Below are 25,335 nucleotides of genomic sequence, written 5' to 3' on the forward strand. Positions count from 1 at the left end.
TTCACAATCTGTCAACACATGACGAACGCCCGGCATTTCTGTCCCCTGCAACGCGTTAAGACAAGTAATAAAAAAATCCCTTGTGGAGGCTCAAATTCCGGGAAAGGGGGGTATCACTTCAGAGCCTATATTTCGAAGTTCCATATACAAAAGGGCCTTGTAATGGGTCCATTTTGAGATTTCATATTTCAATTGGATGTGAAACTTTAACATCACATATTAATGTATCTAATGATGGTAGTTACGAGAAAACAACAAAATTCTGTTAGAAACTTATATATTGATGGGTATTTTGAAATTAAACAAAAATCTAGCCATTGTCGGATTGTAGGGGGAGTACACATGTATACAGGAAAAACGTCTGAAAAAAAAAGTGCATAAAAGGTCCTAAAATTTTGTTTCGCATCCACATCATTTTAACCCTGGCTACGCTACTGATTTGCAATCTTTTTTCCATTCTCCATTTTAATTCCAATACTCTTTAAAATAAAAGTGGCATTAAATTAAAGATAATTTGAGTTGCTATATAAAAAGAAATAGTCAAGTAGTCAAAGCAGAACAGATTGTTAGTGAATTTGAAGTATATTGCACTGGAAAAAAAGGGGGGACATCACAATGTACCGTAATGTGCTACACTATACAACACCTATAAATTTAGAACTGCTTTCTTAAATTCACTTAATGTCAGATAATAAAATTTGACTCCATACTTATTTGGCCTTTCAAACTTTATTGTTAAAGAGTCACTGATGAGCCTTTTGTAGATGAACAAAATTTTAATCCTGATATCTATGATATGTTATTTGATAACATTCTGATGCTAACATCATAAGTTGAAGAGCTGCATGTATCCATTGTAGTCTTCGACAGCACCTTGTACCACTTGACAAACAAATTTTTGGATAGCACCTGATGTACTGTGCCCTTGACCAATATATTATTGGACAGCACCATGTACCCCTTTACCAATATATTATTGGACAGCACCATGTACACCTTGACCAAGATATTATTGGACAGCACCATGTACCCCTTGACCAATATATTATTGGACAGCACCATGTACCCCTTGACCAATATATTATTGGACAGCACCATGTACCCCTTGACCAATATATTATTGGACAGCACCATGTACACCTTGACCAATATGTTTTTGGACAGCACCATGCACAACTTGACCAATATATTATTGGACAGCACCACATACACCTTGACCAATATATTATTGGACAGCACTATGTACACCTTGACCAATATGTTTTTGGACAGCACCATGTACACCTTGGCCAATATATTATTGGACAGCACCATGTACCCCTTGACCAAGATATTATTGGACAGCACCATGTACCCCCTTTACCAATATATTATTGGACAGCACCATGTTCACCTTGACCAATATGTTTTTGGACAGCACCATGTACAACTTGGCCAATATATTATTGGACAGCACCATGTACACCTTGACCAATATGTTTTTGGACAGCACCATGTACCCCTTGACCAATATATTATTGGACAGCACCATGTACCCCTTGACCAATATATTATTGGACAGCACCATGTACCCCTTGACCAATATATTATTGGACAGCACCATGTACCCCTTTACCAATATATTATTGGACAGCACCACGTACCCCCTTGACCAATATATTATTGGACAGCACCATGTACCCCTTGACCAATATATTATTGGACAGCACCACGTACCCCCTTTACCAATATATTATTGGACAGCACCACGTACCCCTTTACCAATATATTATTGGACAGCACCATGTACCCCTTGACCAATATATTATTGGACAGCACCATGTACACCTTGACCAATATGTTTTTGGACAGCACCATGTACACCTTGACCAATATATTATTGGACAGCACCATGTACCCCTTGACCAATATGTTATTGGACAGCACCATGTACCCCTTGACCAATATATTATTGGACAGCACCATGTACCCCTTGACCAATATATTATTGGACAGCACCATGTACCCCTTTACCAATATATTATTGGACAGCACCACGTACCCCCTTGACCAATATATTATTGGACAGCACCATGTACCCCTTGACCAATATATTATTGGACAGCACCACGTACCCCCTTTACCAATATATTATTGGACAGCACCACGTACCCCTTTACCAATATATTATTGGACAGCACCATGTACCCCTTGACCAATATATTATTGGACAGCACCATGTACACCTTGACCAATATGTTTTTGGACAGCACCATGTACCCCTTGACCAATATATTATTGGACAGCACCATGTACACCTTGACCAATATATTATTGGACAGCACCATGTACACCTTGACCAATATATTATTGGACAGCACCATGTACCCCTTGACCAATATGTTATTGGACAGCACCATGTACCCCTTGACCAATATATTATTGGACAGCACCATGTACACCTTGACCAATATGTTTTTGGACAGCACCATGTACCCCTTGACCAATATATTATTGGACAGCACCATGTACCCCTTGACCAATATGTTATTGGACAGCACCATGTACACCTTGACCAATATATTATTGGACAGCACCATGTACACCTTGACCAATATGTTTTTGGACAGCACCATGTACACCTTGACCAATATGTTATTGGACAGCACCATGTACACCTTGACCAATATATTATTGGACAGCACCACGTACCCCTTTACCAATATATTATTGGACAGCACCATGTACCCCTTGACCAATATATTATTGGACAGCACCATGTACACCTTGACCAATATGTTTTTGGACAGCACCATGTACCCCTTGACCAATATGTTTTTGGACAGCACCATGTACACCTTGACCAATATGTTATTGGACAGCACCATGTACCCCTTGACCAATATATTATTGGACAGCACCACGTACCCCTTTACCAATATATTATTGGACAGCACCATGTACACCTTGACCAATATATTATTGGACAGCACCATGTACACCTTGACCAATATTTTTTTGGACAGCACCATGTACACCTTGACCAATATATTATTGGACAGCACCATGTACCCCTTGACCAATATGTTATTGGACAGCACCATGTACCCCTTGACCAATATATTATTGGACAGCACCATGTACACCTTGACCAATATATTATTGGACAGAACCATGTCCACCTTGACCAATATGTTTTTGGACAGCACCATGTACACCTTGACCAATATATTATTGGACAGCACCATGTACACCTTGACCAATATATTATTGGACAGCACCATGTACACCTTGACCAATATATTATTGGACAGCACCATGTACACCTTGACCAATATATTATTGGACAGCACCATTTACACCTTGACCAATATATTATTGGACAGAACCATGTCCACCTTGACCAATATGTTTTTGGACAGCACCATGTACACCTTGACCAATATATTATTGGACAGCACCATGTACCCCTTGACCAAAATGTTTTTGGACAGCACCATGTACAACTTGACCAATATATTATTGGACAGCACCATGTACCATTTTACAAACATATTTTTTGGACAGCAACATGTACAATTTGACAATTATATTTTTGGTCAGCAACATGTACCACTTCTTAAACATATTTGAGATCTCACCAAACAGGCATTTGTTTGCACCTGTCCTCTAGTCAGGAACCTGATATTCAGTAGTTGTTGTTTGTTGATGTGGGTCATAAGTGTTTCTTGTTTCACAATTTTTGTATAGATAAAACTGTTGGTTTTTCCTTTTAAATTGTTTTACACTAGTCCTTTTTAGGGCACTTTATAGCTTGCTGTTTGTTGTGAGCCGAGGCTCCGTGTTGAAGACCATACTTTGTGCTATATTGGTTTTTCTTTTACAAATTGTGACTTGGATGGAGAGTTGTCTCATTGGCACTTACCACTTCTTCTTATATCTATAAAAGACTGCCACATTTTTGCCCCTGTCCCAAGTCGGGAGCCTCTGTTCTCTAATGTAGTCTTGTATGTTTTTTAATATAGTTCATTTATATATTATGGAGTTTGATGTGACAGTCATTTTCATTGAACTAGTACACTTTTGGTTTATTGACCAGCTGAATGCCAGCCTCTAGGTGCATGATTTTCTTGGTGTGTTGAAGACCCATTGGTTGCATTTGGCTGCTTTATCTGCTCTTTGGTCTGGTTGTTGCCTCTTTTGACACATTGCCTATTTCCATTCTCAATTTTATTTTGGACAGTACTTATAATGTTCAACTTGACATGGTGAAGTAGACTGAGTCGGCCACACACATTACATTGATTAAAACAAATCATATTCTATATGTAATGACATAGGAAGTACTTACAAAGTTTATATCCTTGATTAGATAGGGCTTCACTGTAGATCAAAGTTAATTCATCATTACAAATCATCAGAGTTTGATCAAGTTTCCATTCAGGAAATTAATTTAATGATGGCATTAACATAGTGGGTTGTAATATCTGTATAGTTTCTCTCCTACTCAAGAAAGTTTAGTCAGTTTTGTACCAGTAAGAGAATTATATATTAAAGATATAAATTTTGATATAAATTGCTATTTTCAACATCATTTGAACTCTGGTAGAGGGTTGTCTTATAGGCAATTATACCACATCTTCTTATTTTTTATCTACCAGTACAATATCAATACACCTGCTTATTCTTAGTTGTACAAACTCCTTCTTTTTTAATTTGAATTGATTCGAATTGGCTCATTCGAATTACCTAATTCGAATTAGAAATATGTTTTTGTTAATACAAATTAAAAGTTAACGTTGTTTGGACAGTAAAGCGAAATTGACACGCATTGTAATTCAAATTAGAATTGACGTTAGGACGTAAAACGTTTCGAATGCGAATTAAACTAATTCGAATTAGTTAATGCGAATCGAATTCGAATTACGTGTGAACTCAGCATAATATTGTGTTTTTTTATTGAAAACTTTTGTGCATTCTTAAACTGCACAGCATATTAGAATTTTTATTTTACCTTGACATTTATATAAAGATAAGAATATATGTGGCATGATTGCCAATGGGACAACTTAATTCCACCAAAGTCAAATGACATGCTAGATCTAAATATGGACTAATGGTATTTTGAAGGGTTTTCACCGTGTTTCTTGCCATTTGTATTTGACTCAATGTCACTGGATGAAAAGCCATGTTTCTGTTACATGTAATAATTTTGTATGTCTTTTTTTTAATTTCTGTACCTTCATACTTTGACAACTATAATGAAATAACCGAATATTTTGTAATTATGATTTATCTAAATGACGTACTATGAGGCATGGTTTCAGTCAGAATCGCATTATAGGAAGTTTACTAAGATTAACATTGATAAAAGCCTTTTAATTTTCTGAAGTAATAAAAAAAACTGTCAGAGCTCACTTAGCAAAATATTTATTAATAATTTTTGCTGCTTTGGTTTTAAAAATAAATGAGTTTTGTATCAGATAGATGGAATTGAATACTTGTTTCAGTTATTGCTTTGAATTGATTGACCTGTTTGACAATATCAGAATCAAATTATTCTGTTTAAATTGCGCAATAATATACCATAAGATTCCTTGTTATTTGATATTTACTAGGATATACATTAAAATCTGAGATTAGAATGGAAATAGTCGTCATTAAATGTTCGCTAGAATAAAGATTACACTGATTTTTCTGCTGGAATGAATAATTTGCTTTCTTGTTTTTTTATATTCGATTGTTTTCTGCATTAAACCAAATTTTCTGTGTAAATCATTTCTAATTGAAGTCCAGTTATTTTATTTAGCTTTAATTGCATTACTTATAAAAAAAACTGGAAATTTTCAGTCCGCAAATTTGGGTGGTAAATGGTATTTGTAATGTTTATAACAGGTTCCATTTTAGTGTAAGTAGCTTTCACCTATTGTATTATTTTTTTTTTAATATAGATTCTTTTTCAGGGTAGGTGCTTATGGGTTCTCTCATTGGCACTCATACCGTATCTTCATATATCTATCTGATATACTCTTGGATCAATGTTTTGAAAAATTGTCTTTTGATTTTTATGTTGTTGGGTTGCTGTCTCATTTCCTTCTATTCATTTGTTCCTTTTTGGTTTATTTTACATTATTACTAGTTTCTGACATCCAAAAACAACTTAGATTTTACATTGGCATTACATGATTAAGGTTATTCATTTATTTTCAAAAAAATAGACATATCTGCCAACTTTCATGATTTAGGTGTGAACTACACGATTGTGACCTTTTTTCATGATTGCTTGATCATGATCGTGTAAAAAGCTCTAAAACACTACTATAGCTTGGATAACTTCTGTAATAATCCATTTTTGCATTGTATTAACCTTCAATTAATTCTTACATAATGCTGCGAAATGAGGTTTTTACTTCACTTGGCGACTTGGCTAAAACATTTGTACAGGTTATTCTTGAAAGCACAAACAAATTGCTATTTAATGGTCCACAATTTTTCATAATGAGAAAAAGATCTTTATGTACTTTTATTGATGAAAACCCTAGTGAGATTGCATTGCATTCCTGTGCTTTACATATGCTTGTATTAATTTGATTCAGCTCTTCATTATCAGAACATTTGTGAAGTCCCAATCCACCAATGAAACAGTAGGTTTACAACTATTATCTAGACTGGTATCTTTCTCACAGCAGTAGGTTTCAGATACCAGTTGTCATTGTTAGAGGTTTATCCAATTTTAATGATGATTGTAATACATCTAAGCTTTTTGTTGATGACAATGCACTAACAAGATAATGTAAGAGTACAGCAACAGCCCAAACAATTGAGAGTGCAGGAAACAAATATTATAACCATACAAGGGTAAAGTTCTCAAAGAATAAGTAGGACTTTTATGCTTCCATTTTTTATGTTACCCCCTAACAGTCGTGGATAAGGATTTTAACTGAGACTTTCATCACTTATGTAGAGTTGTTTTAACTAGTCTGAATATAGATGGTATTTTTTTCTCTTATTGTTTGGCTCTAAATGAAATAAAAGATCTTTCTCAAACACATTAGCCTCTTTAGGAATATGATACAAAAATGCCACCTTTTAATTGGCTATTTGAAATGCCACATTTGCATTGACTATTTATGAGGTCAGTGCTGACTAGAAGAAGCTATTTAATCACAATAATGCCCTAAAGCCTTGTTTTTTTAATTTGGAAAATAAATAATTGGAAGTGATATTTTAAGCGATGTCCAGATTCTCAAATTGCAAATATAAGAAGACTTTTTCATATAATTTACAAATATTTTAATTAGAAAGCATATTATGCATCTATTGTAATATATTTTTAAATGCAACAAGAGAATTATTTTGTAATGTAATACATATTAAATAAAAAATTTCAATTTTTTTACTCTAAATATAGTAACTTCAGAAGTAATTCACACTTTTTCTCATTTGGCATTATTCTAATTTTTCATTTATAGCCAAGACTTAAATTACTGCATTCAAATTAAATATACTGAATTTAAAGAAAAATGTCCCCTTTTAACATTAATTGAAAAGAATATTTTGACATAAAGCATTACTTTTTAAGCATTTAATAGATACTGAAAGGAAAATTTTGACATTAAACATTTACGTTTTGAATAGTGCAATAGTTTAAACTTAATGAATATGACTAAGTAAAAAATTAAATTTAAAATAGCTTAATGTGTTTGGAAAAAAATTATTAAAAAAAATGTTAAGACATTCCAACTAAAATTTTTATAGTAATTTTTTTCTCGGCACAGTTTAACATTGAATTGGGCAGTTTTGAAAGTTCACCTGCCTCAATAAGGCAGCAGGAGGCTAAATAATTGTATGACATGTATTGTGTAGACCACTTTCCTGCCCACCCAGTTAGTACCTTAAAGAGAGAGGTAGAATAATTTAATTAGAATATAAATTGCCTCTGAATTATTCAATATCAAATGTCCATAATTTATACATTTATTTTTGACAGGTACAAATCTCGTTAAAGGAGTCGCTTTCATTTAATACCTGTAAATTCAGCCTATCTAAGCTAAAATAAACAACATCTTTTAGGTATAAACATAATCCATTGTTGAAGTTAATAAAGCACAAAATTCTATCAAAGGATGGGGAATATCAGATTAACTAGAAATACAACTTCATTATTAAAGGTGAAAATCCATAGTTAATACCTTTTCTCTCCATTAAACATATACACTTTGTAATAGCAGATTTAAGGATTAGAGTTATTTTGGTGTTAATGTAAAGAATATATTATTGTTTATTTTGACTTTGAAGTTTTATATTTAAGTGGGATGATAATGGACAAAGGATGAGAAGTGTTTGTTAAGGGAAATTAGACAAATTACTTTTACAAATCTAAGAAAATAAATTCTGGAGACAGCTCATTAGCTTTTAAGACCATTTTGTTTCATGCTTCATTGTAAATGTTTTGACAAGAGTTATCCCTCATGGATTTTCGTTTTATCTTCAAAAGCTGTTTTCCAGTGCAAAGAGAAAAAAACACTTCAATTAATTTCTTCACCTTTATATGAAAATTAATGACCAAGATCAGAGGCTGATTAAGGATGAATAAGGAAAGGGGTCACAAATGGCCATGATGGTTGAAATATTGATGAGTGTAACAGAGGGAGTGTGTAGGCCTTTTGCCCCTCCCTTGAATCCCCAACTGAAGATGTTGCAAAAGGTTGAGTCTGCTTGATAAGTATGTGCTGTTGCTTACAGATGGTATGGTTTTTTCGCAAACTGGCTTTATTTATAAATTATATAGACTATCCAAGCTAGTATCACATTTTTTTTTAAATATTTAGATGCAAGGTATAATGTAACAGATTTTTTTTCACTTTTATTCATTAATACGGTCTGTTTGTCAGTTAAAGCTGACATCTTAAGAAATTTCATTGACTACAAGATGACACACTTTTCTTATACCTTTCTTATGTTTCACATGCTTGTATGGATGTAAAGGTCTTTTAGCTTAAGTTGTCAAATCAGAGCGATTTGAGGAAATGGTGAAGTTCAAATGTTAAAACTGTAATATATTAATGTTATTAAAGGTTCAGATATAAATGTAATGTGGTCTAACTGGAATATATCATAAATTCTTGGAAACATGTCCTCAGCTCCATATTCCTTAAATAAGAAAAATGTTTTTTTTAAGTTTATACATGTAATTTGTGACACAGGTTCATACATCAAATAAAGGAGATAAATTATTTCACTTAAAAAAAATAAACGAGAGTAATGTTTTTTGAGGTTATGTGCATAATAAATAAGGGAAAATTGTATTTAAGTGTACACATCAAATAAGTGAGACAAAATTGTCAAGAGACATTGCTAAATATTGGAGCAATATAAATTCCAAGTTTCATAAAAGATTAGGTTGAAAATTACGAAGGTTCATCAATCAAATTGGGGAGAAAAATTTAAACTTTCAAACACCAAATCAGAGAAAAAATTGCAGAGGTTCACGAATCAATACAAGGCGATTTTTTTAAAACTCTGATACCTTGACCATAATTGAACCATGATTTCTGTCAACTAAAGAATTCATCAATTTATAAATAAACATTTGTCAGAAGGATTGGGTTTCATTGTTGTATGAACCTGCATATTTTATTCACAGGGAGCTGTCCTGAAATGTTGTAGTACTAGCTTGATCCCTTCTGTCCGTGTTATGAGGACTAATGGCTACATTATAACATTTATATAGGCCCTCTTCTTTTGTTGTCTTCTCAAAGTGTGCTGCATCTCAGCAACTGATTTCAATATTTCAAATATAAATTGTCATTTTATATAAATGTGTTGGAAGATAAATTAGACACAGATCATCTTTTATCTATTTAAGATAAGGATAATGAAATTAATAAGATGATAAATGTTAACATAGGTGGCGTCTGCATTTTTAGACCTATTTTATCTTTTTTTATTAGGAAGATTTATAATTAATAACTTGTCAGTGTGTAAGGCGGTATCATTGTATTTGAAACGTTTTTGTATTTAACACTTGTATTGTACAAAGACTATCATAATATTATTTTCTTTTCTTGAATTACAAGTAGGATCTAGAATTACCACTTTTCTGTATAAACTTTGTGCCAAAGTCTATTTAATAATTACATCTGTGACAAACACAGTTGGATTTATTTTATTGACAGAAATTTACATAGTACTTTAGCGTGAAAGTTGTTCACAGTTTGTTCAGGTCCTCCACTTTGTCAATTTGGGATTAACGCCTCAGCTAAACGGATGGAAAAACTGTTTTTATGTGACTTTTAAACTAATTCCAGTTTTATGTGACTTTTAAAATCTATTTCCACTTTTATGTGATGTTTATGAAATTTCTTCCGTTTTGTGAAGAAATTGTGAAGATCTTGAATGTGTATTGATACAATTTGTGGTACTTTGTTAAGGATGAATTTATTGGACATGTATATAATGGTTCTACTAGCTATAAATGTCTGATTAACATTGGACAGAGGCCGAGTGTGATATAAGGTCAACATAAAAACATCAATACACTATTCTACCTACATCACTTGTACACTGTGTGTAGGTAGTCGACAACGTTTTTTATATCAATACTGGACATGTTTATACTTTACTAACTGATTATTGTTGAGTGATTATCAAAATGGTAGAAAATTTCAAGTTTGTGATTAGATAAAAAAAATGTTGTATTTTTGACCAACTGGTAGTGTAGATAAATCACAGTAAATCATGACCACTAAGTGAAACAAGCACCTGTTTTTTCCAGAGCTTTATTTCACTTTCTGTCATATGGAATTTTTAATTTGTTCTTACAGTCAGACTTAGAGGATATAATTTATATTTCTTGTGAATTTTTTGCAATTCTTGTACAGAACATTTTGGATATTGAATTGCTTCATTATGTAAATTGGTTCTTTGTGTGCTAAGGGGGTTATGCAATGGCAAAAAACGACAAGGAGTCGGGTAGAAGACATCATAGGAAAAACAAGATGAGGAACAATAAGAAAAAGAAAAATGATGCATGGGAAACTGATATTCATCGTCTTAATTTGGGGTAAGTTTTCAAATTCATAATGAAAAGTTTTGTTGCAAATTGTTTTATTTTTTAAAGGGAAAAAAGTTTTTCGCTTAATTTTGAATTTCATTTCTTTTTGCTACAAGCTAAAATTCTGCTTCTGGTTTTGAAAGTTTGATAGAATTGGTTTTTTTAAAATTAAACCTTTGATTAAAAAAAAAAATTGAAAATAATAAAAAAAAAATGTATATTTGTGGCTCCAAAGCCTCTCAGATTTTCTGTGATTGTACATTTATCACATTTCCCCATGTCTTGTTAGCAAAAGGCAATGTGGTAGGCATTTATCTTAAATTAAAATCAAATTATAAAAATGAAGTTGAAACAGTTTAGTGAGAATTTTATTATGACAGTTATGGGGTTTATTTAATTTTGAACCATGTGCAGATATCAATCTTCCAAATTTTTGCCAGTGATATTTTAAAAGCAATATTAAATTTCTGTGAGAAAAATCTGGATTATGCAATGATATGACAATTGATATATAGAAAAGGTTGTTTTCAATATAATTAATGGGAAAAGGTTAATCATCTTGGTTTAAGAATTAATTTGACCACCAATAGTCTATTCATTATCAGCAAAAAATGAAAAAAAATATAATCTAAGACCATTGTTTTTGTATTTATCTACCTGGTTGCCATAGGAATAAACGGTTTACATGCCACTTTCATCTATTTCTGAGCTAAGACAGCTTGTTTTGTAGATAAAAGAATGAAATTGACATTATGTATTCTATTGTTCAAATATTCATGACAATTTCTCTTGGTTTGAGTGAACAATTCTATTAACTAGAACATTGTCTTTCTATTCCCTAAATTAACTTCACTGTTTTAATGAATGCTATGTCATGTATGTTAAAGAATGCTGACTTTTATTCTTGGTCAATCGATTGAAAAATAATTTGTGTTTTTTTATATTGATTGATGGATAAGATTTTTCCATATGTTGGCCATTTCAAACGGAAAGGTTTTCATTTTTTCAATTGGTATATGAATATAAATCTCCAAGGAATGTTGATAAGGTTATTGTTTTTTCTCACTGCAGGAATCCTGCTTTTATGTTTTCATTTATAACATGAAAAATAATGGATGGGGTTCAGACTTAGGCTACTGTCCTTATAAAATGTAATTGAAGTTTTTCATACATTGTGTGTTAACATGAATTTACCTTTAAGTTCCGTAAAATGACAAGAAACAAACATTTTATTTTTGTGTCAACATGTTCTTTGTACCTGGTACATACACATTTTGGTTAAACTCAAAATTTCAAGTGAAAAAACGCTGTCAAATAACTACAATAAGTAGTCTGTTTAAGAAGATTTTAAAAATGACAATTACATCGTTTGAAAATCAAAAACTATCTGAGGTGTCCTACACCTCAGGATCTTAATATTGCATTGCGTAAAAAAATCACAATATTTATTTTTTTATTAAAATGAATTGATGAACCAGAAGCTAGCTCTTGAAAATACTGATGTAAAGGTTACTTTTTTATGACTCTATTTTGAATTTAAGTAAATATTTTTTAAGTTTTAGATGAAGGACTTTTGAACAAAATTTTCCATCAGTTTACTACTGAATATTTTGGGGGGATTCAACAAATAAATGTAGTTTCAGTACATAGTGCTCTGAAAACTTGAGGAAATTAAACAAGACAGATTACTATCATGAATCTATACAAAATAAGATATTATAATTTGTTAGAAAAAAAAAATCAAAGACGAACATGTAAATTTGCTGGGCATGTTAGTTACGGTACAAGTAAGTAGATCGTTAGGTGTAACATATCGTCATATACTGCATCATGTTGACATTGTTGAAAAGCGAGGACACAAATGCCGCCCTGAATAATTTGTTGGGTAGATATACGGCTTTAAGTAGATTTTATCAAATTATCTTGTGGATTAACAGTATAGACTGTGATAAAGACATTGTGCCACAATATATGTACACAAAATAGTGATAAAGTAAACATGTATACATAGATAGCAATTGTTTGAGTAATCTTCTATTTGATATCTGATTATAGTCAAATTATTTGAAAAGTGTTAAATATAGATAAGATATAAAACTGAAGTCTGTAGAGCTTTAATATTTTAATCTCACACATTTATTTAATTTTTTAAAGACTTCCTAAAATTGTGATAAAACCTTAGGTTACACAATGCAGGAAGTTTTTATGACCTCATTGTTTTCCTTGTTCTTAGTCATTCTGAGAGGAAATTAAGTGTCTCTAACCCTTTCCTCCATTGATTTTTTTTTTTTTTGCATACTTGATTCACATAAGGATTTTTCAGTAAAATGCTAAAAATATGCTTTAATTTAATGCATTTCGAATAACAAATAATTCATCAAATAAATTAAAGTCGGATATTCCTACGATATTCCTTTACATATTGGATACAAATTTTATTAAGTCTACTGCAGACACTTTGTAGTCAAAGCGTTTCAACTGAGGTACTACATAGGCGTCAAAAGGCGTCATTATGGAGTAAAGGGGGTGGCGTCAAAAGGCGTCACTATGGAGGAAAGGGTTCTCAAACATTGAATAATTTGTAGTTGAAATTGTTGTTGTCTGTTTGTGTGTATGACCGTTTCAAAATTTTGTAGTATGTTACTATTTAAAAAGGTTAGATTTGTTAACTTCAGTTTAATGAAGCAATTGTTATTAAAGTGATGCTGTTTTTGTTAATATTTTTAATGAAGCATCTGTTATTAAAGTTATGATGTTCGTATAATAGTAAGCAAAGACATTTGAAACTTTGTGTGTGAAGTTTGATACCATAAAACCACCTATTCTATTGTGGTTTTAATGTTAGATATACAAAATATTTAAGATCACATATACAGACAGCATTTATCAAAATCTAGATTAAATCTGACTTCTGTACTTGTCTAGTTAAAGGAGAAAAATGTCATCATTTATATAAAGATCATCCATGCTATTTTAAGAATTAATGCTCTCTTCTTCTTTTGATTTTGATAATTATTACATCAACCAATGAAATCTTACTTCCAACTAAAAAAGTGTATCATTACAACAAAATTCTATGATCCCTAAAAGACTTTCATTCTCCACAGAGGACACTGTGATCATTGGGTACCAAAAAAGACCCAGCATTTTCAGATCCTTGTATAAACTGAAACAATTTGAAACAGGATATGTATGTCAATCTAATTGGCATATGAAATGAAATGTTAGGCATATGTGTTATGGAAAGTTATGTTATATATATTTCCCCACCATCATACATCATAGCAACATCATCTTGATGAATTAATTACTTCCCATTAAAGATACAAATTTTATGTTATACCCATAATCATGTTGACATGTATGGTCATAGTAATGGGAATTATATGTGGTCATTTGTCCACTCTCAGATTTGTCATAAAATATGTCCATTTGTAATGGTCATCATCAGAGTGTCAGTCAATTTGATATATTGTACATGTGGTCAGATTTGTCATTTTGAAGGTCTGTTATTTATAGAAATTGTAGTTCGATTTGTCAGCTGAAGATTTTAAGGATGCAAGGATATTTTTTTTCTAAATGGACCTATTAAAAAAATAAAATATATTATATGCAGAGTCAAATGGTAATCAAGTCAGAAAATCTGCCTACCAAATGATTCTTAGTTACAGACTTCCATTAAGTTAAACAACCTGTTTCAGACATAATGCAATTCACATTAATAAACAGCAAGGTCATCAGATAATGTGACAGTTTGACATTATAATTCAAAATAGCAGGTAAATGTTTTGCAAGAAACAGCTGAAACGCACATAATTGACATAAGTCCACTGTAACAAGTTAATATAAAAGTGGGGGAAAAAAATATCAGCAAAAAAATCAATGGCCATCTTTGATAGCAGATTGAAACGTATGTACACTCAATTTGTTTTATGACAAACTTGGCCAGGTATTTAGTTCATTTCATCCTTATCATTTTATTAATGGGAAAATTTGAGGATGCTTGTTAAGTGACAGCAAATTAATTTCTTTATTTTTGCATATCCTTTTCTGGTGGGGAGTAAATCATGGACCTCAGTCATGGACTCTTTATCTTTGCCATATATGATATATATAAAATGAATTTACGATTTTCAGGAAGGTATTTTATTTTTATTACAAAATCAATGTTGAGTATCTTTAACAGCTGAGGCAGAAAGTAGCAAGATTAGAATAGAAAAAATGTCAATCGATATGTTGTTAGCCGCAGGAGACCGATCAAAAATTACTTTGATAGATTTTTTTTCAAAAACTAAATACATGTTTCATGGTTTACTGTACAAAAATGAAAAAATAACATGACTTCCTATAATAAGATTATCAATTTAATCTACATTTTGTATCAATAATATGCTCCCTGTCGGCTATTAATGTCATCGCTGTACAAATTGAAATTCCTACCGATATAATAAAATAACATGCTTCAGTGAAGGGACAATCAGCAAAATAATAAAGCAATAAAGGAAACAAATCATTGCTAGATTTCTGAAATATAAAAATGTAGGCAAATGTTGCTTGACTTTGACAAGCTGTGGATTGCATTATTCTGTCATCTAATGGAGTCTAAATTGAGATGCGGCTTATTGAACATACTTCTTCACTAGATCAATTATTAATTCACCAAATTCCTCTCCACGTTCTTCTAAATCCAATATTCTCATTACACAAAGTTCTGCTAACTTAACATGTCTCTAGGCAGTAAAGAAGTGTTCTATTTTTTTTAATTCACAACTAAAACACAGTTGGTTTCAATACAATTTTCAAGTTAATTGAAAATCTTTGAAGTAAAATTTTCAACACATTTCAAGGAAGGAATTACATTTACTTGTATATTTAATTTCAAAAAGGTTGACTTTTTCAGATAGTTTAAGGTAACACTTGTTTGATAAATGTTTTAGGTGTTATGTAAAAAGGGCACTAAAACACCTAAGATGTTCTATTTAATTTCTACATAAAAAGACTTCATCAAAAACAACAAAAATTAAATAAATGTTCAAGTGACACCTATTGCCAAGATAAAATGGGTACCGGTCTAAATATGGTTTATGGTTATAATACTATATATATTTAGGAATCTTTTATGGATGCCCAATGCAAGAAATAAAATATCATTTAACTTTTACAATGAATAACTACACAATCAAGTTTAAATAACTTCAATGAAACATCATCATATGTAATAGGAAAATTATGCAAATTATGCCATAATACATAAGAGTCATATACAAAAAACTGAAATGAGTTGGAGAATATGACGGTTATTCAAAAGTCACTAGAATTTTTGTTTAACATTACTGGAAATTTTACTTTCCAATGACTTACAAATTATTCCAAGCATTGTGGAACTAATTATTTCCCAGAATGACAGTCAAACTTGATCATGCCTTAAAAGTGATGTAATGGCTTGAATTTTTCTAATATTAATTTGAACATGATATATATAATCTAGAAGGTAACAGTAAAACTGGAAACTTGCATGAGGTTGTTGATGCTCCACATTGACAGCAAGTCTCGGACTCATCATTTTACCTTTTATTCAGATTGTTAATGGAAGGAAAAACTGGTAAATGCTAAACTTGATATCATAGTATTTTAGCTCATGTTCCTTCTTTCTCAATAGTAGTAGTAAACTATGAAAGAAAAATAAATAAATTTCATATTTGAATTGTCTATTATTAATATTCTTCGATAGCAATTCTTCATTTTCTTGATGCAACTGACTTTCAGAATGAAATCAAAGGCTATATTTAGTAACACTTTTGTTGAAGTATAACATGCTAATCCTTTATAAGGATAAAGGTTTAACAATAATTGGAATATTTATAATGTGAAAATCTCTGCAGGCTTAGAATTTGTATTAAGTGTCAATTTTAGATAATAGGTGTTAGGGTCAAGTGTTGAATCTCTCTCTCCCAACACCCAAGCACACCTGTAACCTTCACACCTATTTTATTACTGTTTTGAACCTAACAATAACAACAATTAAGAGACATGCTTTGAAGATATAAACATAACTTTCAAAAAGTTTCTATCCCCCATTCTAATGTAATACCTATTATGTTATGCTAATACTCAACTTAATGGGTCCATTTGGAACTTTTATATTCCAACTGTTATAAGCAAGAAGTGAACATTTTTATGAAATATGTAAATTGTGTTGTTAAATTTCCTTGTGATGTGAGTATATAAAAATTATTGCATTTACTATTCATATTCTGTAAAATTTTATTGAATTTTGTATGGAGTTTATGCATCTGGATAAATAGTTGTCATGCACTTTTTATTTGTATTTAATTTAGATTCTGTTGAAATACAATTTTGCACCTTATAATTGCATTTGTATTGTAAAAAAGGAAATTACACCAGGCAAAATTCTCCTTGAGCAGTTTTGATTTTGATATTGAACGTTCCTTTTGAAGTTGCTGTATTATTCAAAGTCTAACAATTGCTATCAGAGTACCGTCTGGCTCTCTGACAAACTGTGTACTTTACAAATTGAAACAAAATTGGCAAATAATTGTTTGCTCTTAAGATTCACTTGAAACAAATTGTCTGTATGCTGTCTACACTAGAGGTTAATATGTTACATTTATCATTCTATGTAACCTCTTTTCCTTGTAAAAGAATACTAAAATCTAAATAAATGGTCTGTGGAAAAAAAACAACATTGTTTTCTTCTATAATAGCCCAAAAAAACTCGGCTTCTATGGACTTTTTAAGTGAAAAATTGCTGTAGAATCAGCGGTATCTGCAATTTGGTGTAAAAGTTACATAAGTAGTACTTTTGTAGAAACAAAATAATTATTTTAATAGGTACAAAACAAAAGGATAAAATCAGATAAATGCTTTGGTATACAGTAAACAACCAGTTAATTTGATGAGTTCTTGATGCCAAGATTTTTAATGATATGAAATAATTTAAAATCATGTGTCAACATAATGATTTTGTGGTCCAAAAACACACATCTGTCAAAAATAATACTGGGTACTCAAAATTCTTTCAGTATATCAGAAAAGTGAGGCACTGATAGAATTTAAAATATTATCAGAATAGGTAATTAAATGATTTTTTTTCATTCAGTCTGAAGACAAAAACTTAAAACAATATATAAATATTATTATAAATAAATTATTTTACCTTATCTGAAGTATATATCTCGATGGTGAGATATCAACTATTCATATTTCAAACGGAAAATTCAATTAAAAGATTTAACATGTTTTCTTACAACATTCCTTATAAAAATTTCAAAAAATCGTTAGAAAATAATATTTACAATTGATAAGAGATTTAAATTGAAATGTTACATATGTATCTAAGTGGTTTGGTTCCTCAAATCTTTAGGGATTAAGATGTTGAGATAATGAAGTTTGTTTTACTTATTATCCACTGACCAAACAAATTTGTGTGTCCAGAGACAGATGTTGACCGCTATCAGCCACATGTAGTTTGTCTGGTGATTTACACCTCTCTTAGCTTGTTACAGGCCAATTAGGAGAAGTTTATGTGAAATAGTAGATATCTGTCATGACTACACCATAAGTCCATTTGGCCTGCTTCCTGTATTTATCTGTGATTAATCATGGACATTTAAACATGTGATTATAATATACTGCTGATGAAACTTCTCTGAAATGTAATTTTTTTTGAATTATTAAATTGACAAGTTTTTAATTTTCAGCAAAAAATAAGGATAAATTCAATAATGTTCAAGTAGCCATCAGAAGGTTTTGTATAGTGTTGTCATCTGTTTATTTTCTTTTGTTAGCTTTGTATGTTTCTTAATGATATTTTTGTGCTTCAGATAATGAAATAACATGATATTTTTGTCTTTTCAGGGATTTCTTTGGAACGAATGACGGAGATGGAAGTAAGTCCATTATTAATATTAGATCAAACTAGTATAAGTTAAGTCTAGAAATCTGCGATTTGTGCATAATTTCGCCTCTGTTATGCTATGAGGCACTAAAAAAATCTGATTCAAACAAGTTATATTGGCCACTCCAGGACTTACTATTAACTTTAAATAATATTCCAATTATATTTCATGTAATGCAAAAAAAACAGAAATTTTATTGCTTTCAGTACTACTGGAGATGAATTTATAAAGAAGAACTATTTTTAATCAGGGCATTTTTTTAGGGTCAATATTTAGAAATCCAATGTACAAAAAAGTCAAATCCAAACTATAAAAAAGATAAACCAATGAAAGAGTTGTAAGCAGAAGAAAGTTTACAAAGGAACTTCTTTACGTAACAAAGCACTTGAATTTATCTTAGTTGAAAATTATGTTGCTCAATTTTAATTAGTCGTTTTCTGTGTAATATTTTATGGACCGTTACTCTTTGTCTTTTGATGTTTCTGGGTTGCATTGATTTCTGTGTTGTAATTGCTCCTGTCATATCTTCTCCCTCTTATTTTTTTGTAAGGAATATTTGTTTCAAAAGGAAAGGATAGAGGTAGATGCATTTTTAAAAGCTGAAAGGTTATAATTTGCTTATTTTAATATATACAGTAGTAAGATACTATTAAACTTTATGTCAGTCAGTTCTATTGCTCAAGAAGATTTTAGTGTGCACTTTTATAAAAAGAAGACCAGTTTGTCTGTCATTACAGGACAGGATATGAAATGTTTTCCCATAATTTTTTTCTCACTTTAAATATTTGAAACGGTAGATCAAAATCAAATGTTTTTTCTTACATTATTATAAGGTCAGTAGGGGTAAAAAGTTATAAGGTATGACGCAAAATCTTGAAATAAAAAAATCATTTTAGCTTATTTACATGTATAAGAAGTTTACCTTTGACATTAGGGCAGGTTACATAACTTATATATGTAATGCTGTGAAATTTGTACTGCTTGGTGTAAACCAACTTCATAGATATAAATAACTTGTCATATTGTATGCTTTATAGTTACATAAAACATATTCAATATAAAAAAAATATTGACAATTCCAATGAGACATCTATCCACTACTAGTGCCATCACTGTGCAGCCTTCAGAAATGAGCAAAACCCATACATTATAGTAAGTAAATTATAAAATTGTAACAGAGAAAGACAATTTGTCAAACTATTTAAACTTAAAATAAATTTATGTCTGATTAATGAAAAACAAATATTACAGACAGCAGCCATTTTCAAACACCACAAAATTACAGGCTCCTGACTTGTGACATTCTCATAAGGAATGTGGACGGGTTAAACATGCTATTGATTCTACCCTCCCTTAACCTAAGACAGTGATGACTTACAGCACAATTTAAGAACACAAAGTACCCATTAATGAGCTTACTGAAAGCTAAAGTTCAGCACTAAAATCATGACATAGAATAATCATATACAGTACAATCATTCTGTCAATGACACAATTTAAAAGTGCATGTGCATGTTCAATTCCGCATTTCTGATCTGTGAAATAACTGATGTGGAATTTATTCACAATGAATTAGGTCTAAATCTGCATTTAAATTCTTCAGTCATATGTAATCATTGTAAGAAGTCAAGCATTCTGAATAAATATCTGCTGGTTTTATGGAGATTTTAAGGAGATGTTTGCTCAGAATATATTACAACAGAATATGTCTGACTGCTTACATGAAATACTTACCATAAAAAAGGCACTTTTCAAGTTTATGATATAGATGATAATTTCCATGTAACCATGGCTTAATAGCCATCCTTTTATAACATATATTTTATGAAAAGAAAGTATGAGCCACTAGGAAATCAGAAATATTGGAAATGAAATGATAATGTAATATCTGTTTAACTTATTGATCATGATTACTTAATACATGTAATTGTCGATTAGAAACAGATATAAGGGTTACAAGTGAAACACTTAGACATGTTCTTAAGACTAGAATATCAAATCTTTCTATGAAATATTGTATCAAAAGTTGGAATGATAATTCCATACCAAGAAAATTAGTAATGAACAAAATAATATATTTTCTTGCAAAACCAAAGTTAATTTCATGAAACGCATTGATAGTCTTTTTCGGATATACATCATAACTTACAAAAAATACAATCCTTCTGTTCTTTGAAGATCAACTTCTTTTTTGGGTAAAGAATTACCTCTATTGTCAAGTGCCAAAAGCCTCTGAAATTACACTGCCAATAGCATAAAATAAGCTTTCTTTTCTCACTTCGATTGTTTATGCTTCTTTCATAAAATGTAGTCTACTAAATGAAAACATGATATCAAGGACATATAACTAACATATACGTATCTAATATACGTCCTTGATGATATATAGTGAAAAGGGGGCATTTGGCGCTGGACACTGAAGGTCATTCCTTCTCCTAAAGATAAACAGATCTTCAGAGATTGAAAGGATTGGGGGTTTTTTTGTAAGTTTAATAATGTAGGATTTAATCAGATTTTATATATTTTCACTGAAAACCCAAAAGATAGAAATCTGCCAGAATTTTTCAGCTGTTTGGGAGTGTTAGATTTGTTCATATTGGCTGAAGCATGCAATGTTTTAACAGGTTCTTCTTGTCAGGTGAAAAGCATACAACAATTGTATCAAATAAATCAAAATAATAACAAATTCCAAGTTTCTATCACTTTCTCTATAAAATATGATCTCTGAAGAGAGAAAGATAAATGAGCTGAGAGTGTTAGTTTGAAGAGCATTATAAATCTTCGTCTATTTATCTTCATCCTTTCATACTTTGTACAGTTATTGAAAGTTTTAGACAATCTGTGCTGATTCAAGTGTATGTCTAAGAGTACAGCTGTATTGTGTTAAAGTGTGCCTTAGGTTTATTTATGCAGTAAAGATTACAAAATAAGGATAAAATCTCTAAAAAATGACATTTTATGATCATTATTTAAACGATTAGCATAAAAGTGATATTGATTATATGATTAGCAAAGACCTTTGAAAAACATGCTCATAATTGTACAAAAACTTTTCACTCTTAATTTATGATCTAATGTAAAATGAGTTTGTTCCTTTTAAGAATTTGTATCCTTAATTACAACTTATTATAAGACTTCAATATTTAATGAATTTAAATGGAAACTACATTTTTTTCGTTCTATTCAATTGATTAAAAAGATATCCTGTTCAATATTTTATAATGATAGAGTATAAATGTCATTTAATCTTTCTGATTTTGTTGATTTTTTCCAGTCTGAGTACTTTTTTTATGTTTATCCAATCTTTTAAAAACGTTTCTTGCCTGCGTTATTTGAGTAAAAACAAATAGTTCAATTTGTTTACAGAAAACCCAGTAATTATTATCAATATAATAAGTTGGTCATTTCATATTTGTTAAAAAAAACTTCAGAACTAAGAACTACATGAAAATCTGTTAAATAAATATTCTTAAGTGTGGTCTTTGTGCATTATATTGATTTATACTGAAATTGATATAAAATGTAGAATAAATTGACAAAATCATCATGCAGCGTCACAAACTTAGCTGATTAAATGTTTTATTTACTCAAATCTATAAAGCTTTTCCTTTTCAATGTAGGGAAAAGTCAATTTAGGATAGGATAATGATAGGCCATCTGCCAATAAAAAATTATAAAAAGTTGGCTTCCATAGGTGGATCCAGGGGAGGCCCCCTTTCGTGGGAAAAATTTGGTTGGTTATATAGGGAATCATTGAAGCATGACTGGAGTGGCCCCCCCCTTAGGTCAGTCAGCGCCCCCCCCCCCCCCCCCCCCCTTAGGAAAAGTTCTGGATCCGCCACTGCCTTCTTCTGTTTGTTGGGTGATGTGTTTTTATTTGATATGGGGTAAAAGAGAAGCTAGAAATAACAAAGGGGCATTCAAACTCCATAAATGACTTTTTGGATCTTATTTTCCATAGTTAACAAAAACAAAAATTGATACCATATTGAGAAAGAAAAATTGCAGGAACAAAATTTGTTAATTACCATGATTAAAAACAATTAAAACACTGCATTTTAAATAATATAGATTTACTCGTTGAGTATCAATACAAAATCTAAATTCAGATAGATAACACATAATAGGGAAAAGGATTAATTTAAAAAAACAAACGAAATTATAATACCAACAGGTTAAATCTGATCTGATAATATAAAATCTTAATTTCCATTAAATATGAACGAAAAATTGTGGGAAAATAGTTGGAGACATAATACCAGTTGTATAGTTGACATTCAAACAGCCCAGTAATTTTATCAAGGTCAAACAAGGACAAAGGAAAAAGGCCATATTCTCAGCTGCATGTGTTTGAATCAGATCCCTCTAAATTTTATGGATTATAGAAAAAAAGAATTTAATAATCTCTACAAAAAGTAAATTGTGTAATATAAGATTAAGCCTCAGCAGGTGTCGAAGTGGTGATCGATGTTATGACAGTGCTACTGTACAATGTGTAATTGTCATGGAACCTTTAATGGAAAATTGGACGAAAAAATATCTGCTTAGAACACTTTTCAGACTTTAATTATGGGTTTCTGTAAAAAGATGGATGAAACTATTGTCATCAAGTGACAATCTTGTAGAAACAAGTATGAAAGCCATGAAAATGTGACAAAGTAATTATAGCCAAAAGTCAAAAGTTAAAAGACTGCCACGCTAATAATGTAAATAAGACAAAGTGTTGTCCACGGAGAAACAGAGGTGTTACTAGCTGGATGGTCAAAGAGAATCAATACCCCATAGAATATTTATTTGTGAAATAACTGGACAAAATTGGACATAATGGGAATATCCGCTCTAGCGCTAACCTTAAAAGGTCACAGAATCAATATTTCTGTATATGTCGCTGGTTTTGTTGTACTGTCACTTTAATCTGTTATCAATCACTTTTTCTTATACATGCAGCAATAAGAGGATTTTCTCTACCTTTACAAGTACTCAAAAACCAATTAGTCTGATAGACTATAGATTTTGACAGGTTTTAAAGTACCAATTATTGCCTCGATTTGGTCAGTATCGATCCAAGTCTTTGGTACTATACAACACTTTACTTGTCCATAGCTTAATCCCTGTTTAATAATGAGTAAATGTCAAGTACTTTACTATTTACTGCTAAAGACAATAAGAAGGAGGAATTTTCTACATGAGTTAACAACAAACATAAAAGCTGGAACCAGAGACCAATTACACAGGACAGTTTTAGTAAAACATTATGCTTTATTTGATTCCAGACAAATAACTACTTACATGACTTCAATTTTTGGGACACTGCTTGTTTTCTTTGATGAAATCATTAAATCTCAAAAGTTTTTTCCTTCTTCTATTGTTTCAGAGATATACCTGTGAAGGGGGGGGGTATATTTTTGATACTGTATTTACATATATTTTATTTTGATATATCACATTTTCTCGATTATTCTGTACAAGTTTTGAAGTTACTAAAATAATCCTATGATGATGCTATAAAATATATCGTAAAAATTCATGACACAAAATCCCTGCAAGCATATTGAGGAAAGGACAAGGGTCAGATTTCTATAGCAGGTCATCATCCCAAAGTCAAAGTGAAACCCACTGATAAAAAAACTTCACTGCAATGCAAGTTCAGGACAGCATGTAGCATCAGTAAGAATGCAACTCTTTGCTAGATGTTGATCTGGCTTCGACTGAGCATTGAACAACATAATTGTATGATAACATCAACAAATATAAATTATATCTTTAACCTTTCTGTCCTCATTTATATAGTATAATTATTTTCCTAGAATTACATCTTAATTTTGGGGGGTAGGTTATATATAATGCAATGACGAGATGTAATATACATTTATGTCAACCTGAGAGTTGTAAAATTTGATTTTAAGGATTGTAAGAATTTGCAGGAGACAAGATGACCCTAGATATCTGGAAGTAACCATGTTGTTAATGATATGATCTGGTGTTTTTGTCTTGTCCTGTCAGATTGTATTGAGATCAGTAAGTCGTTATAGACCTCAGTCACTGTATTATTACTTCTAAGTCTGTTAGTGGATAAGGGAGGCATTAAACGTAAGAAAAGTACTACTCTAGGATTATTTACAGTATAGTCATATGTTTACTCTTCATGATGGGACCCTGTAAGTACAGTTTGATTTTAGTATTTTGACAGTTGCCTAATTGTTACCTCCCTTGGGTGCTGTTTTCAACACTTAATTTGTTTGGTATATGATGTTTGTGCAAACTCTCATTTAGTATAGGTTATATATTTCAATGTTTCAATACATCCATAATTAACTTGTGAATGCCAGACCTGAATGTGCATCTGTTCTTATTGGTGGTCAATATGTCTGTCATTCATTA

At 31.0% G+C, this 25,335-nt stretch overlaps 1 protein-coding gene across 1 annotated transcript in view; it reads left to right on the plus strand.

Annotated features, from left to right (window-relative positions):
- The window catches only part of LOC143068244 (tyrosine-protein kinase transmembrane receptor Ror-like), a 168,233-nt gene that overhangs the window by 114,361 nt on the left and 28,537 nt on the right, over positions 1 to 25,335 (plus strand). Inside the window, exon 9 of the mRNA XM_076242149.1 lies at positions 18,914 to 18,945. Within this exon, the coding sequence (XP_076098264.1) occupies positions 18,914 to 18,945 (32 nt within the window). The remainder of the gene's footprint in view (positions 1 to 18,913; positions 18,946 to 25,335) is intronic.

The sequence above is a fragment of the Mytilus galloprovincialis genome, chromosome 1, assembly GCF_965363235.1.
Source record: "Mytilus galloprovincialis chromosome 1, xbMytGall1.hap1.1, whole genome shotgun sequence".
NCBI classification, from domain to species: domain Eukaryota; kingdom Metazoa; phylum Mollusca; class Bivalvia; order Mytilida; family Mytilidae; genus Mytilus; species Mytilus galloprovincialis.